At 43.2% G+C, this 12,808-nt stretch overlaps 1 protein-coding gene across 14 annotated transcripts in view; it reads right to left on the bottom strand.

Moving 5' to 3' along the window:
* LOC139584198 (transcription factor 7-like 2) overlaps positions 1 to 11,335 on the bottom strand; it is a 68,298-nt gene extending 56,963 nt beyond the window's left edge. For all 14 annotated transcript variants that reach the window (XM_071415763.1, XM_071415773.1, XM_071415780.1 and 11 more), the window contains exons 1-3: positions 10,909 to 11,335; positions 10,686 to 10,755; positions 9,854 to 9,957 (exon numbers count right to left, since the gene is read on the bottom strand). In XM_071415763.1, coding sequence (XP_071271864.1) covers positions 9,854 to 9,957; positions 10,686 to 10,755; positions 10,909 to 11,091 — 357 coding nt within the window. In that variant the 5' untranslated portion in view covers positions 11,092 to 11,335. The remainder of the gene's footprint in view (positions 1 to 9,853; positions 9,958 to 10,685; positions 10,756 to 10,908) is intronic.
* Positions 11,336 to 12,808: the final 1,473 nt, after the last annotated feature.

Raw genomic sequence — 12,808 nt, 5'->3', positions numbered from 1 at the left:
CCGACAAACCATCAAACAGGCAAAGCGTCAAAACAGGACTAAGATTGAATCGTACTACACTGGCTCCGACGCTCGTCGGATGTGGCAGGGCTTGTAAACTATTACAGACTACAAAGGGAAGCACAGCCGTGAGCTGCCCAGTGACACGAGCCTACCAGACGAGCTAAATTACTTCTATGCTCGGTTCGAGGCAAGAAACACTGAAGCATGCATGAGAGCATCAGCTGTTCCAGACGACTGTGTGATCACACTCTCCGCAGCCGATGTGAGTAACACCGGCTCCGACGCTCGTCGGATGTGGCAGGGCTTGTAAACTATTACAGACTACAAAGGGAAGCACAGCCGTGAGCTGCCCAGTGACACGAGCCTACCAGACGAGCTAAATTACTTCTATGCTCGGTTCAAGGCAAGAAACACTGAAGCATGCATGAGAGCAAGCGGTACCTGAGCGCCAAGTCTAGGTCCAAAAGGCTTCTTATTAACCTTTTGTCAATAGGGGGAGCTGTTAGCACTTTTTTTTTTGTTGACATTGCCAAATTAAACTGCCTAGTACTCAATTCTTGCTCGTACAATATGCATATTATTGTTATTATTGGATAGAAAACACTCTCTAGTTTCTATAACCGTTGGAATTATGTCTCTGAGTGGAACAGAACTCTATCTACAGCACTTTTCCTGACAGGGAGTGAGATTTCAGAAATCTTGGCCTCTGGTCCCAGGTCAGTTTTAATGTCCCTGTGAATGCTATGAGGATACAAACACTGCCTACACCTTCCTCTAGATGTCAGTAAGTGGTGACAATTTGAATGGAGTCGATTGCGCAATCAGGGCCTGTATAAAACACCAAAGACCGGAAGTAGCTTTCCTTTGGACCCTGCACTCGACGCAAGATGGACGTTGGACCGACCTCTTTCCAAGCCTTGGTTTAGCCAGTAATATATCGCCGGTCATGTTTTTACTTGTTATAGGTGTTAAAAACATCATAAGGTAGTTAATTTAAACCGTTTTATAGCAATTTATATCCGTTTAGTGCGATTTTGAGGCATTTATTTGTGACGCCCTTCCATGAGCTGGGCACGTTTCCTGTACATACCGAACGTTATTGGCCATTTCGACGGGACAAGAGGACATCTTTCGACCAAAAGACGATTAGACCGGAGAAAGGATACATTGCCCAAGATTCTGATGGAAGAACAGCTCATAGTAAGAACTATTTATGATGATAAATCGCTGTTCTGTTGAAAAAATTTAAACGCATATATCGCCATTTTGTTTTGTGTAGCTTCGCTTTGGCGGACCCGGTATTGCACAGTAAGGATAATTTTAGAAATGTAAGTCAGCGATTGCATTAAGAACTAATTTGTCTTTCGATTCCTGTCAACCCTGTATTTTTTAGTCAAGTTTATGATTAGTTATCGATTAGACTAGATCACTCTCAAAGATGGCGCCCGACATTTTCAGGCCAGTTTTGCTACTATTCTCATTGTATAACCACGTTTTTTTGTGGCTAAATATGCACATTTTCGAACAAACTCTATATGTATGTTGTAATATGATGTTACAGGAGTGTCATCGGAAGAATTCTGAGAAGGTTAGTGAAAAAATTAATATATTTTGGTGATCATAACGTTATCGCTCCCGTTGCCTTGAATTCATGCTGGGGTAACGTTTGCACATGTGGTATGCTAATATAACGATTTATTGTGTTTTCGCTGTAAAACGCTTAGAAAATCTGAAATATTGTCTGAATTCACAAGATCTGTGTCTTTCCATTGCTATGCTTTGTCTATTTTTATGAAATGTTTTATGATGAGTAAATTGGTAATACACGTTGCTCTCTGTATTTATTCTAGTCGAGTTGTGATGGTGGGTGCAACTGTAAACTATGATTTCTACCTGAAATATGCACATTTTTCTAACAAAACCTATCCTATACAATAAATATGTTATCAGACTGTCATCTGATGAGGTTTCTTCTTGGTTAGTGGCTATCAATATCTTTATTTGGCCGAATTGGTGATAGCTACTGGTGGAGAGAAAAAATGGTGGACAAAGAAAAATGGTGTCTTTTGCTAACGTGGTTAGCTAATAGATTTACATATTGTGTCTTCCCTGTAAAACATTTTAAAAATCAGAAATGATTGCTGGATTCACAAGAAGTGGATCTTTCATCTGGTATCTTGGACTTGTGATTGAATGATATTTAGATGCTACTATTTACTTGTGACGCTATGCTAGCTATGCTATTCAGCTTTTTTACTGGTGGGGGGGTGGGGGGTGCTCCCGGATCCGGGTTTCTGAGGCGGTAGAAGTTAACAGCTTCTAGCCCCAAGCCATAAGACTCCTGAACAGCTAATCAAATGGCTACCCAGACTATTTGCATTGTCCCCTCTTTTACGCTGCTGCTACTCTGTTTATTATCTACGCATAGTCACTTTAACTCTACCTACATGTACATATTACCTCAATTACCTCGAGTAACCGGTGCCCCCGCACATTGACTCTGTACCAGTAGCCCCTGTATATAGCCTCGCTACTGTTATTTTACTGTTGCTCTTTAATTATTTGTTATGTTGATTTTACATTTTTTACTTATCTATTTTTTTATTAATACTTATTTTTCTTAAAACTGCATTGTTGGTTAAGGGCTTGTAAGTAAGCATTTCACTGTAAGGGCTACACCTGTTGTATTCAGCGCATGTGACAAATAAAACGTGATTAGATTTGATCTGATTAGATGCTACTGATACATATTCTAACATGCCTACTCTTTCTTGGATGGCTAGGCTGAACCCAAGAAATCCACCAGCCTTGCATGTCACCACAGATTTCACTTCCCACCTCCCCTTCAACACAATACAGTTCAACATGTAACTTTGAAAGTAGACCATTCCATTTCTCAACTTCCAATGCCAGTGCAGCTACCCAGCGCAGCTCTGGGACAAGGAGTGTGTCCCAAACGCCCACCCTATTCCCTATATAGCCTGGTGGAAAGTAGAAGCTATATAAGGGAATAGGGTGCTATTTGGGATGCAGCAAAGGCCTTGGGCTGAACCTCTCTCTGCTGGGGTCAAGCCACGGCCCACCAGCACTGCCCAGCTCCCCCTCCCCCACCCATCCACCAGGCCGGGCCCCGCACCCTGAGTGAGCCAGTGCCCAGCCCCAGACCCGGTGGAGCCACCCCAGCCGCATGTGGCAGGCACACATGGGTGCGATCACAGTGGCCTAATCCTGCCCCATCTGATACCCATCTACCAGCAGCTCCACCCACAGCCTCACCCACCCACCGCCACCACCGCTCAGCTCTGGTCTGGTTCTCTCCTGCTGCTGCTGCTGTGTGGTTCTCCCGCTCTGCACCGCCACGGCTGGGCCTGTCCCAGCAGGGGACACACGTCACATGACCACAGCAGAAGTGGGCAGAACAACCTGTGACAGAGGGCTGAGTTCCTGTGTGGCCTCTTGAAAGGCACCAAAACAGCTTGTAATAATTGACAGTGATTTATAATCATGTGACAGAATTAATTTATGTAATATATGCATTTCTAGTCATTTCTTATAACTATAACCATTTAGAATGAGATAGGCCCTACACCCAAACATATAATTGTAATACTGTGAATGACGTCCATGACACACAATTTTATAACACGCCTCATCCACATTGGGTAGAAGCAAGCAACACAGTATTACGTGTGTGTCCAACACAGCTCAACCCACTAAGACTTTCCTCCCGACCTATTCAGACGAAACATCGAGCAGCATTCAGTTACATGCTTGTGATGCTATGGCCTTCTGGGAAATGACAGTGATTAAGGCAACAGTAATAACGGACACAGTTTTCATGTGATGGGGGAAAATTCCACCCGAGCAGGCCTGCACAAACAAAGCACATCAAGACAAAAGTTCTACCCTTCTCTGAGCACACATGGTAGTTTGGATGCAAGACAGAAGACTCACAAGCGCAAACAGGTCATAAAGTTCCTTACAGAGCCAGATAAAAGAGAGAACACATGGCAAACTGTCATCTAGGGCCATGCACACACCATTCAGCCACCCATCTATAAAAGGCCTGTCAACAAGAGAGAAGAGGACCGGCCACCCCTCAGAGCCTGGTTCTTCTCGAGGTTTCTTCCTAGGTTCCTGCCTTTCCTGGGAGTTTTTCCTAGCCACTGTGCTTTTACATCTGCATTGCTTGATCTTTGGGGTTTTAGGCTGGGTTTCTATACTGCTGATGTAAAAAGGGCTTTATAAATAAATGTGATTGATTGAGAGAAGACAACAAACCCCACAATAACAATTCTCTCTCTCTCTCTCTCTCTCTCTCTCTCTCTCTCTCTCTCTCTCTCTCTCTCTCTCTCTCAAACAGGCTTTGTGAACAGACACACCCCATCACCCAACACACTGGTATTTCATAGTTGGAAAAACAGAAGACTGATTTCCTATCCTAACCCAGGCCCAGATGCTGTAGATGAGATGACATCACAGTGGACGGGCCAAGAACAACGGCTTCATTCACAACGGAGGCCTCAGTCACTCGTGTTCTACTAGCTAGCGCCCAGGAAAACAACGGTGACCTGCCTGAACTTCACACCACCGAAGGGGTGACCTCCTCCACCCCTCCCTCCAGGGCCTAGCTTCCCACCATCACCCCCCACCCAGGCACCACCCTCCTCCATCTCCCCCTGGCCCTCCACCAGTGGTGGGTCACGCTGCTGAGTTCTCACCCCAGCCTGACAAATACCAATTGGCCAGGGACACAGACACAACAGGGTGAGAATGAGACAGCTGTGGCCCAGGAAGGCAGGCCATTAAAACTGAGTCAATCAGCCAAGTGGTCCAGGAGACTGTCACTCACTCTACCCAGGTTACAGTGTCCCCAGCCTGGACACCGCAGCTCCATAGAGTCCCAGACCTGAACCGTCTCCTCCCTATCTAGCTATCTACCTTAATTGTTTATCTCCAGTCCCCTATAGCACAGAGCTCGGGCCAACTCAAAGGTGCCCGCATGTTTTGTTCAGCCACCTTCATCTTCTTTCCTCTTGCTTTTCCTCCCCTGGCAATCCCTCTTTTTCAGAAACATCATCCCGAAACATCAAAGTGATACCACCCTCTGACATCAAGAATCAAAAGTTATGGTTATATAAGCCGGGGGATTTTTTTTTCTCTCTCTCTCTCTCTCTCTCTCTTTTGATGAAAAAGTACAGGCTGTGTGTATATACTTAAAATATGATTCATCTGGGGAAGGTGATGCTGTATGAAAGTGCCATGTAACGGCACTATGAAGTACAGTAACAAGAAATGATACAAAACCTGCTTCCCATATGTCACATGACCATTAACCTACCTATCCGACACCCTTGTCATTTGTTTTCAGTTAGGTCAACAGGAAGCAATATGAACCTGTCTACGACTACAGTGTCCTAGTAACACGGGGTACCTCAGCCCCGGATTGGAATTTGGAAAAGTCAACGATTCGATAATTACACATCAAAGGTGTACAAAGCAGGTTACCGCATGTTCCTGAGGCCTATATTTAGTCCTGCTTGCAAGGTGGAGACTAGGAAGGAAGCCGTTCTATTTAAACACCCCTGTGCTGTGCCTGCCTGTGTGATAATCATCTTCCTGTAGTTTATTAACTGCAGTCTGAGAAGCTGAGCATCTGGGCTGTCAACAACAGCAATTGAGCCGCCGTTTGGTTTGCTCCCGTCAGCCAGTGAGTCACCTGGGTGCAACATCCCCCCCCCCCCCACACCTGTAAAGACCTCACAGGCAAATACAAACAGGGACCCAAAGAAGGACCAAGCAGCGAGCGGGCTAATGGCGGAAGCCTCTAGTAGACTAAAGAGGAGGGTTTATTAGAGACGCTCACTTCCAACTGAGACTCTCTCAGATTCGTGAGTAGCACTCTTGTAAAAAATGTTAGTCATTGAAACTGTGATTTTGAGTCAAAGACTATAAAAGAGAAACCTCTGCAGCAGATGCTGGAACATCCACCTTTCAGGAGAGCTCTTTAATGGACTCAAAATTGGGGTGGGGAGGAACAAGGAAATAAGTGCATGAATAATTACAGCTATAAACGCCTCAGGGGATTCGACAGGTTTCTTATATTTTCTAAATGTTTCCGCCTCTTAAAATAGGCTTGTACATATTATCTCTTGAGGCTTCTTTATAGCCAACCACTTCAAAGAGCTGAGGATGAGGGCCCCTTATCATCATTTGTATTTAAATCTGCAGCCTCTCTGTCATTTCCTGCTGTCCTAAACATTCTCTGACTGACACGGCTTTCTCTGAATGTTCTATTGCGGTCCATACATCTATTAGGACCGCACTGTCGGTTAAGGGCTTGTAAGTAAGCATTTCACGGTAAGGTCTACACTTGCTGTATTCGGCGCATGTGACAAATAAAGTTTGATTTGATTTGATTTTATTCGGCTACTCTGCCACACCGCCACCATCATCCTTGTTCATTTCAATAATCTCATGCTTATAATGTTCAATTACATAATAAGGAGCCGTTTTGGGGCAGTCACAAATTTCCAAGTAGTTTGTTCGCACGCACGCACACACACGCGCACGCACACACAAGCGGGCCGGGAAAAGCTGCTTTTCTTTAGAGGAGCATAATCCAGCACCACTGTTTCTTATCGTTGTCAGTCAGAGGCACAGAGCCCCAGCCCATGGGCTTGTATGCAGGGATTACAGGGCCTAAGTCAGTGTTCTGCTATTGTTTACCTAGGGACTAGGGGCTAGTTGAACAAGCCAGTGTAAACAGCACTTCACAATGCCAGACAAGGATGTGTGATCTGGGGACGTGCGATCTTGGGCTTTGCTTGTAATGAATCCCTTGATCTGGGGAAGGACTAACACTTAAGGCACAGAGAGTTCAGCACAGAAGCAATGCAGAGGCACACCCACAGACAGAAAGAGGGAGAGATACGGAGAGGGAGGGCTGAACTGGTAAAGTCTTCTTTTTTTAAAGATTGTATCCTGTTTCCTGTATGACGATACTCAAAAAGTTGACTGACGGAATTTAAGCGTAGCACCAAAAAGCTCAGTTAAGAGTGTTCGTGAAAATTCACTATCAAATATTTGAAACAACGAGCTGGCCTTTTAACAATGTTCACTTGCTCAAGAGTCAATACAATGAAGAAACAATGTGAACACGTCCGCGCTGAACTGTTCGTTACGTTCTAATTGAACAGGGTAAGTGGGATATGACTTACAGCCGCCCCAGTCTGTCCGCTAGACATGTTAGCGCCTGTGATCCACACGGTGAACCACATCTTCCACATCACAGGCTCTCTGGGCTCTGATGATTGTCCTGACATTCTAGCCCTCCATGAGCACAGCCCACCGCAAACATCCTCCACCCGGGGCCTCACCACCCGCTGGGATGCAAGGCCATCAGAGAGAAGAGGGAGAGAAAGAGAGGAGATAGAGAGGAAGAGGAGGGGAGATAGAGAGGAGAGTGACACCTGGGAGGAAAGAGGAAAGAGGATGGAGAGCAGAAGGAGAAGTGGAGCGGGAATGAAGGAGAGGGGAGAGAAAACAAGTGTATTTATGGAAGCGAGACAGAAGGTAAGGAAGAGAAGGAGATGGGTGATCGCAAAGGAGATTAGAAGAGAGAGAGGATGGGCGGAGAGAGACGGGTGGGGAGATGAGGAGGAGTGCATTATGGCGAGGATACCATGAAGAGGGAGAGAGAGAGGAGAGAAATACACAGATCGGGAGTAGTGTATTCTGGTGGCTCTCATTTCGAACCCTTCATCCGCAGGGGTTTGGCTCCTTCAAACGACCCTCTTCTACTGATCCCCTCAAATGAAACAATGTCTTCTGGTAATCCACAGCATTACATACACCCTAACCCGTCTCGCGTCACAGCTACACACTCAGGAGGAGGCTTTGTTCACAGAAAAGCTAGGGAAATCTGGTAAAGCATCTGGGGTCGTCTCAAATCGCCTTCTTTTGACACTGTATCTGGAAGGACAACTGATATCTACATTAATATTACAGCCAGAATATAATTCCCTGGCATGTCCCATGAAACGACGCTGTAATAATTGTATTAGGACCCGTTCGGGCTTAGAAGGAACACGCTTTCCAGCCTCATGTGTTTTCTTTTTAGACATTGTAAAATGATTTCTGTAAAGAGAATAGATTTTTGTGAAATTCTTTTGAAGAGTTAATAACATTAATTCTAAAACAATAAGGGGTACGATTCAACTGTCTGCAGGAAGAATCAGCTAATTAGACCATCTGTTTAGTGAGGCCTTTCAACTAATTGAAGAAATGTACATATTTTGTAACAAAATGGTTTCAAATTCTCCTTTCAATAGTCGAATACTAGTCTTATATATTTTAACAAAATGAATTGTTACCCTGTGGATAGTCTAGAGTTTTTACAAGGACATTTGACATGCCTAAATAAAAGTTCAACATACAAAAATAAATGGAAAAAAAAGAGACTATTTCTTTCATAGTTTCCCGGGAGGTAAATTCACAAATTGCTACCAAAACAAATAACAAAGATAGGCATCAACCAAGTCAAAACCGACAAATGAACCCAGCTAAAACAATGAGGTGATAGAGCGCCTGAGCTGAGATAGAAGCAGAGTGCCTGCCTCTGGGTGAGGCGAGGTGAAGACAGGCATCACCTTGTTCAACGTAAACATCAGAACTGGTACACCAAACAGGAGGGAATCCACAGCCCTGTTTCCCCTCGCGCCCCACTGCCATGTCCTATGCTATAATCACCATCTACACCATCCTCCCTTCCTTTTGAAGTGGCAGGTAGCAGTACTGCTATTGCTGCCGGGTAATTACAAGGGAAGCAACAAGTGAGCATTGTGTGGAGCCGTGGAGACACATACACACACAAGGAAGAAAGTGCTCTTTATTCCCAAAACAATCTTTAGAACCTATGTACTTTGCACTGCGGGGCATTTAAGGATAAAACGGGGGAATTAATTTATAAGAAGAAAGAGGTAGCGACACATTCGTTTCTGGGCATAACACTGAAAATAATTCAGAGTTTTGTGTTTACTTTGTAATGCCAACTTTATTAACGTCTCAATAAAATGTGTTAATTATTTTATAAATGACCTGATGCATTTGGAGGCATATAAAGCCACTACGTAGGGCCTAACAAATGGAAGACTGTTTTTTGGTCTGTACACAATTAGGTGTCTCACACACACACAGACACAAACACACACTCGATACTTTTTGGTAATTTGAGTGGCGACATGACTAGGCTTCATATCCGACGCCGTTTAAACCTGAGCTTCTGATTGTGCTAGCGTTTCTTTCAGAACCCTTGGAGTGTTGATGACAGAAACGTTATGACTCGAAAAGAAGACCGAAAAGTAGGCTTTTTTAAAACGCCATGCCTAATATGAGCGTTTTTCCCCCCCTGTTTTCGCAGATTTAACAGAATGTGCTTCACCTAGTCAAAGATGCATAGTTCCCTTTAATGTTATAAGATACCAATACACAGAAGACATACAAAAGTGTGAGCAAAATAAGCTTTGTTTTTTGATGTGCTACTGATTGAGTCCATACTCAAACTTGTATGAGGGTGCGGATGTATACTTCATATCAGAGTAATACCATGGCAATACAGACATCAAAATCTACCGGAGTACACGTGGCTTTGAATCATTTCCCCCAGACTTTCTAATTTCCTTACAGTTCGTTGTCCTTGCATTTGACTTTCAGATATAGACTTTCAACTGATCGTGCACCTGTTATCGCAAATGGATTCCTTCTGAGACCTAGAATAACAATCCATAATAATGCAACAGAGTGATTAACTCTACATTGTGATGTGGAAGGTAACGTGATGTGGACTTACAGATGGTGACACTGATCCGTTGGGGATGTATGGGTCAGGCAGCATGAGAAACGGGTACCCCGGATACGCTGTTTTATACATTCCTCCATCTTGATGTTTGGAAACTGTGGAGTGAGACGAAAAAATGTGAGATAACATGTTTTCTCATGTTCACTTACCTTCCAAATGACTTTTTTTTTTTTTTTTTGGCCTACTGTAGTTAAAACTGGTATAATAAGCAAAAGTATTTTCAACAAATAATGACAGAGAGTTCTTTGACAGATTCTAGGTTACAGACTTGTTTTACTACTGTCACATATTTGTGTGACAAAGTGACAGCCCTAATCTTGCATCACAAAAACAGCCAAACCCCAATCCCTTGTTGTTGTTGTTCTTGTTGTTGTTTGTCACTCACCACAGTGGCCTAACCACTGGTCTCTCAAGTCTTGACTGTTGATGGTAACAAAATGTGTGACGCATCTTTACAGGCTGTCCAAAAAGAAGGTAATTGATCCACATGGATTTTTTCAACTCCCTTTTAGGTAATTGCATGAGTGGACAAATCTTTGTGATTTATTATATTCAAACATTTCTACTGAACTAGAGCTCATGATATAAATAGCGTTTTAACTTACCTGCCCTGAAAAGTGAGGTTCAGTACAGCCAAAAATCAATTTGTGTTCTTGACAGAATTGGCCCCATATAGGGGCAAGAAATAAACCTAACGTAAAGCTTATGACTTCATTATGCATATAATTATAATCCCAGGGAACGTATTTCACTCACTGCGATACAATTTGCCTACTTCAACTGCTGTCTGAGAATACGCGAGCTTGTTAACGTTAGTTCTTACCGCCGTCAAGATGCTCCCGGTGTTTCTCTTGATAACCTCTGTGTTCGTTTTGCTGTCCCCGTCTGACCGCCTGAAAGTGTCCAAAGCAATGACAGTAAACATAGATTAGTAACCTGAGAATAACTTTGAACAGGCCAGGCGACAAAAGTTTCATACCAAGACCCCTTAACAACCACTTTCAACCTTACCAACAGCGCATAAGAACTATCTCTCTTGTACCTACCGCTGCGTTCGGACTTTGATTCGTCTCGGATTCATTCACCAGAGACGATTTGAGGTCAGCTAAGTCCCTTTCTGTGAAAGCGTTTTCTTGAATTTTCTCATCTTGGTCGCCTTCATCCTTAAAGGATATCATTTCATCGTTCGCTCCAAGATCATCTCCTCCGCCGCTACTGAGCTGAGGCATGTTGCTTTGAAAATAAAAAATATTGTCCTAGCCTAATCAGCGGTGCGCTCCTTAGAAAAAAAAGAAACGAAACTTTCTATTAACCTAAACCTCCCAAGTTTGTTGCACTCAGATACGGCCAAAGTATAAAACTAAACAAAAGTTGCTCTGCTGTGGAGCGGCCCTGCACGTTGAATGTAATGCAGCCAGGCAGCAACAAATAGTGCATTTGAGCTCAAGACAAGGCGAGGACTCCCAACATCAAAGAGCGCCGACCGGTGATTGACAGATTCAATGACTTGTTGGGGGTTGTACAATTGTTTCCGCAGAGGGTACAGTTCTTAAAGAGACATCACCTAAGAACCTGCTGGGCATTAGCCCATTCATGACGTTTAACACCTCATCATGGATAGAGTTACTTGTTTTTAACAAAGGGGACACTTTGTAATCTTTCAGATTATTGTGCCATTGATAGATATTTCCCACAACGTTATCTAATGTGTAACATTGTTATAACATTGTTATATATTGTTATATATAAATACACACACACACACACACACACACACACACACACACACACACACACACACACACACACACACACACACACACACACACACACACACACACACACACAGAGATCGGGGATGTAGAGTGTAAAACACGATTCCTTCGTATACAGTATGCATTTAGATACAAAACCTAAAACCATCTTATCCCGACATTGGTGAAGTTGTAGAAATATTTATTTGACATTTGTATTTAAGTAGTGAGAACACCAGAGACATGTAGGACGTCCCCCGTAAACCATCAGAAAAAGACTCATCAATATAAGAGACATGGCACGGCTCGCTAGTCTCTATAGCACTTGGATTTTGATTGATGGAAAAACACCATTTGGAAGGGAAAAGATGTAGACTAGGAGATGTAGACTAGCATTTTTGATGCTGATACAGTAGCATGGTCTTCTGAGTTTTAATTGAGAAATATTTATACGCTCCCATGCTGTGACTTAATATTTGGCTTAATCTGTTGCCTTGAATGAAAATGATGAACCACAACTGGGAAATAGAATTAAATACAAACAGAAAATGTGCCTAGTATTTGCATAAAGCTGCATATTTATACAATATCGGCCATGCATATGAATAAAAAGATTAAAATGAGCTGTTTAATGTATGCAAATCTAAATTATAAATGAGTTGTTTAAACTCCTTGTTTATTCGCTTTGATTAAATATACACAGCTGTGTTTCACTATGTGGCTTACTTCACAAGTTCTTGATTCTTTGGCACTTTTTGTGTGTGTGTGTGTGTGTGTTTCTACGTGCTCACATTGGTTTCAAATATCCTTGAGGTGGCGTATGCACTCGTTCCTTTGTTGGACTTGACTGTGTGTGAGTTTTGGATTTGATTAATATGATAGATCTATCTTTGTCGGACTCTAAATCGTTCCTTATCAGGGTTTGTGTGTGCATTACTCACTCACACACCAGCCTCTGTATCCCCATCTCTTATCTCCTCTATGGGAATTGGAAACATGACGTCAGATGTCAGTAAATTCTACTCTCTGCTCTGCCTTAGGGGCAGGAAACACCAAAAAAGGAAAGAAAACAGACAACAAAAATCACTGTCTGCCAACACTAGCACTTCATGTCGAGAGAAAAATATGTACAAATGGTAATATTACTTCGGGCAAAGGTTTATGGAAACTCAATGCAAATATTAATGGCACA

The sequence above is a fragment of the Salvelinus alpinus genome, chromosome 1 (assembly GCF_045679555.1).
Source record: "Salvelinus alpinus chromosome 1, SLU_Salpinus.1, whole genome shotgun sequence".
Taxonomy (NCBI): domain Eukaryota; kingdom Metazoa; phylum Chordata; class Actinopteri; order Salmoniformes; family Salmonidae; genus Salvelinus; species Salvelinus alpinus.
This window is presented reverse-complemented; position numbering and strand designations above follow the sequence as displayed.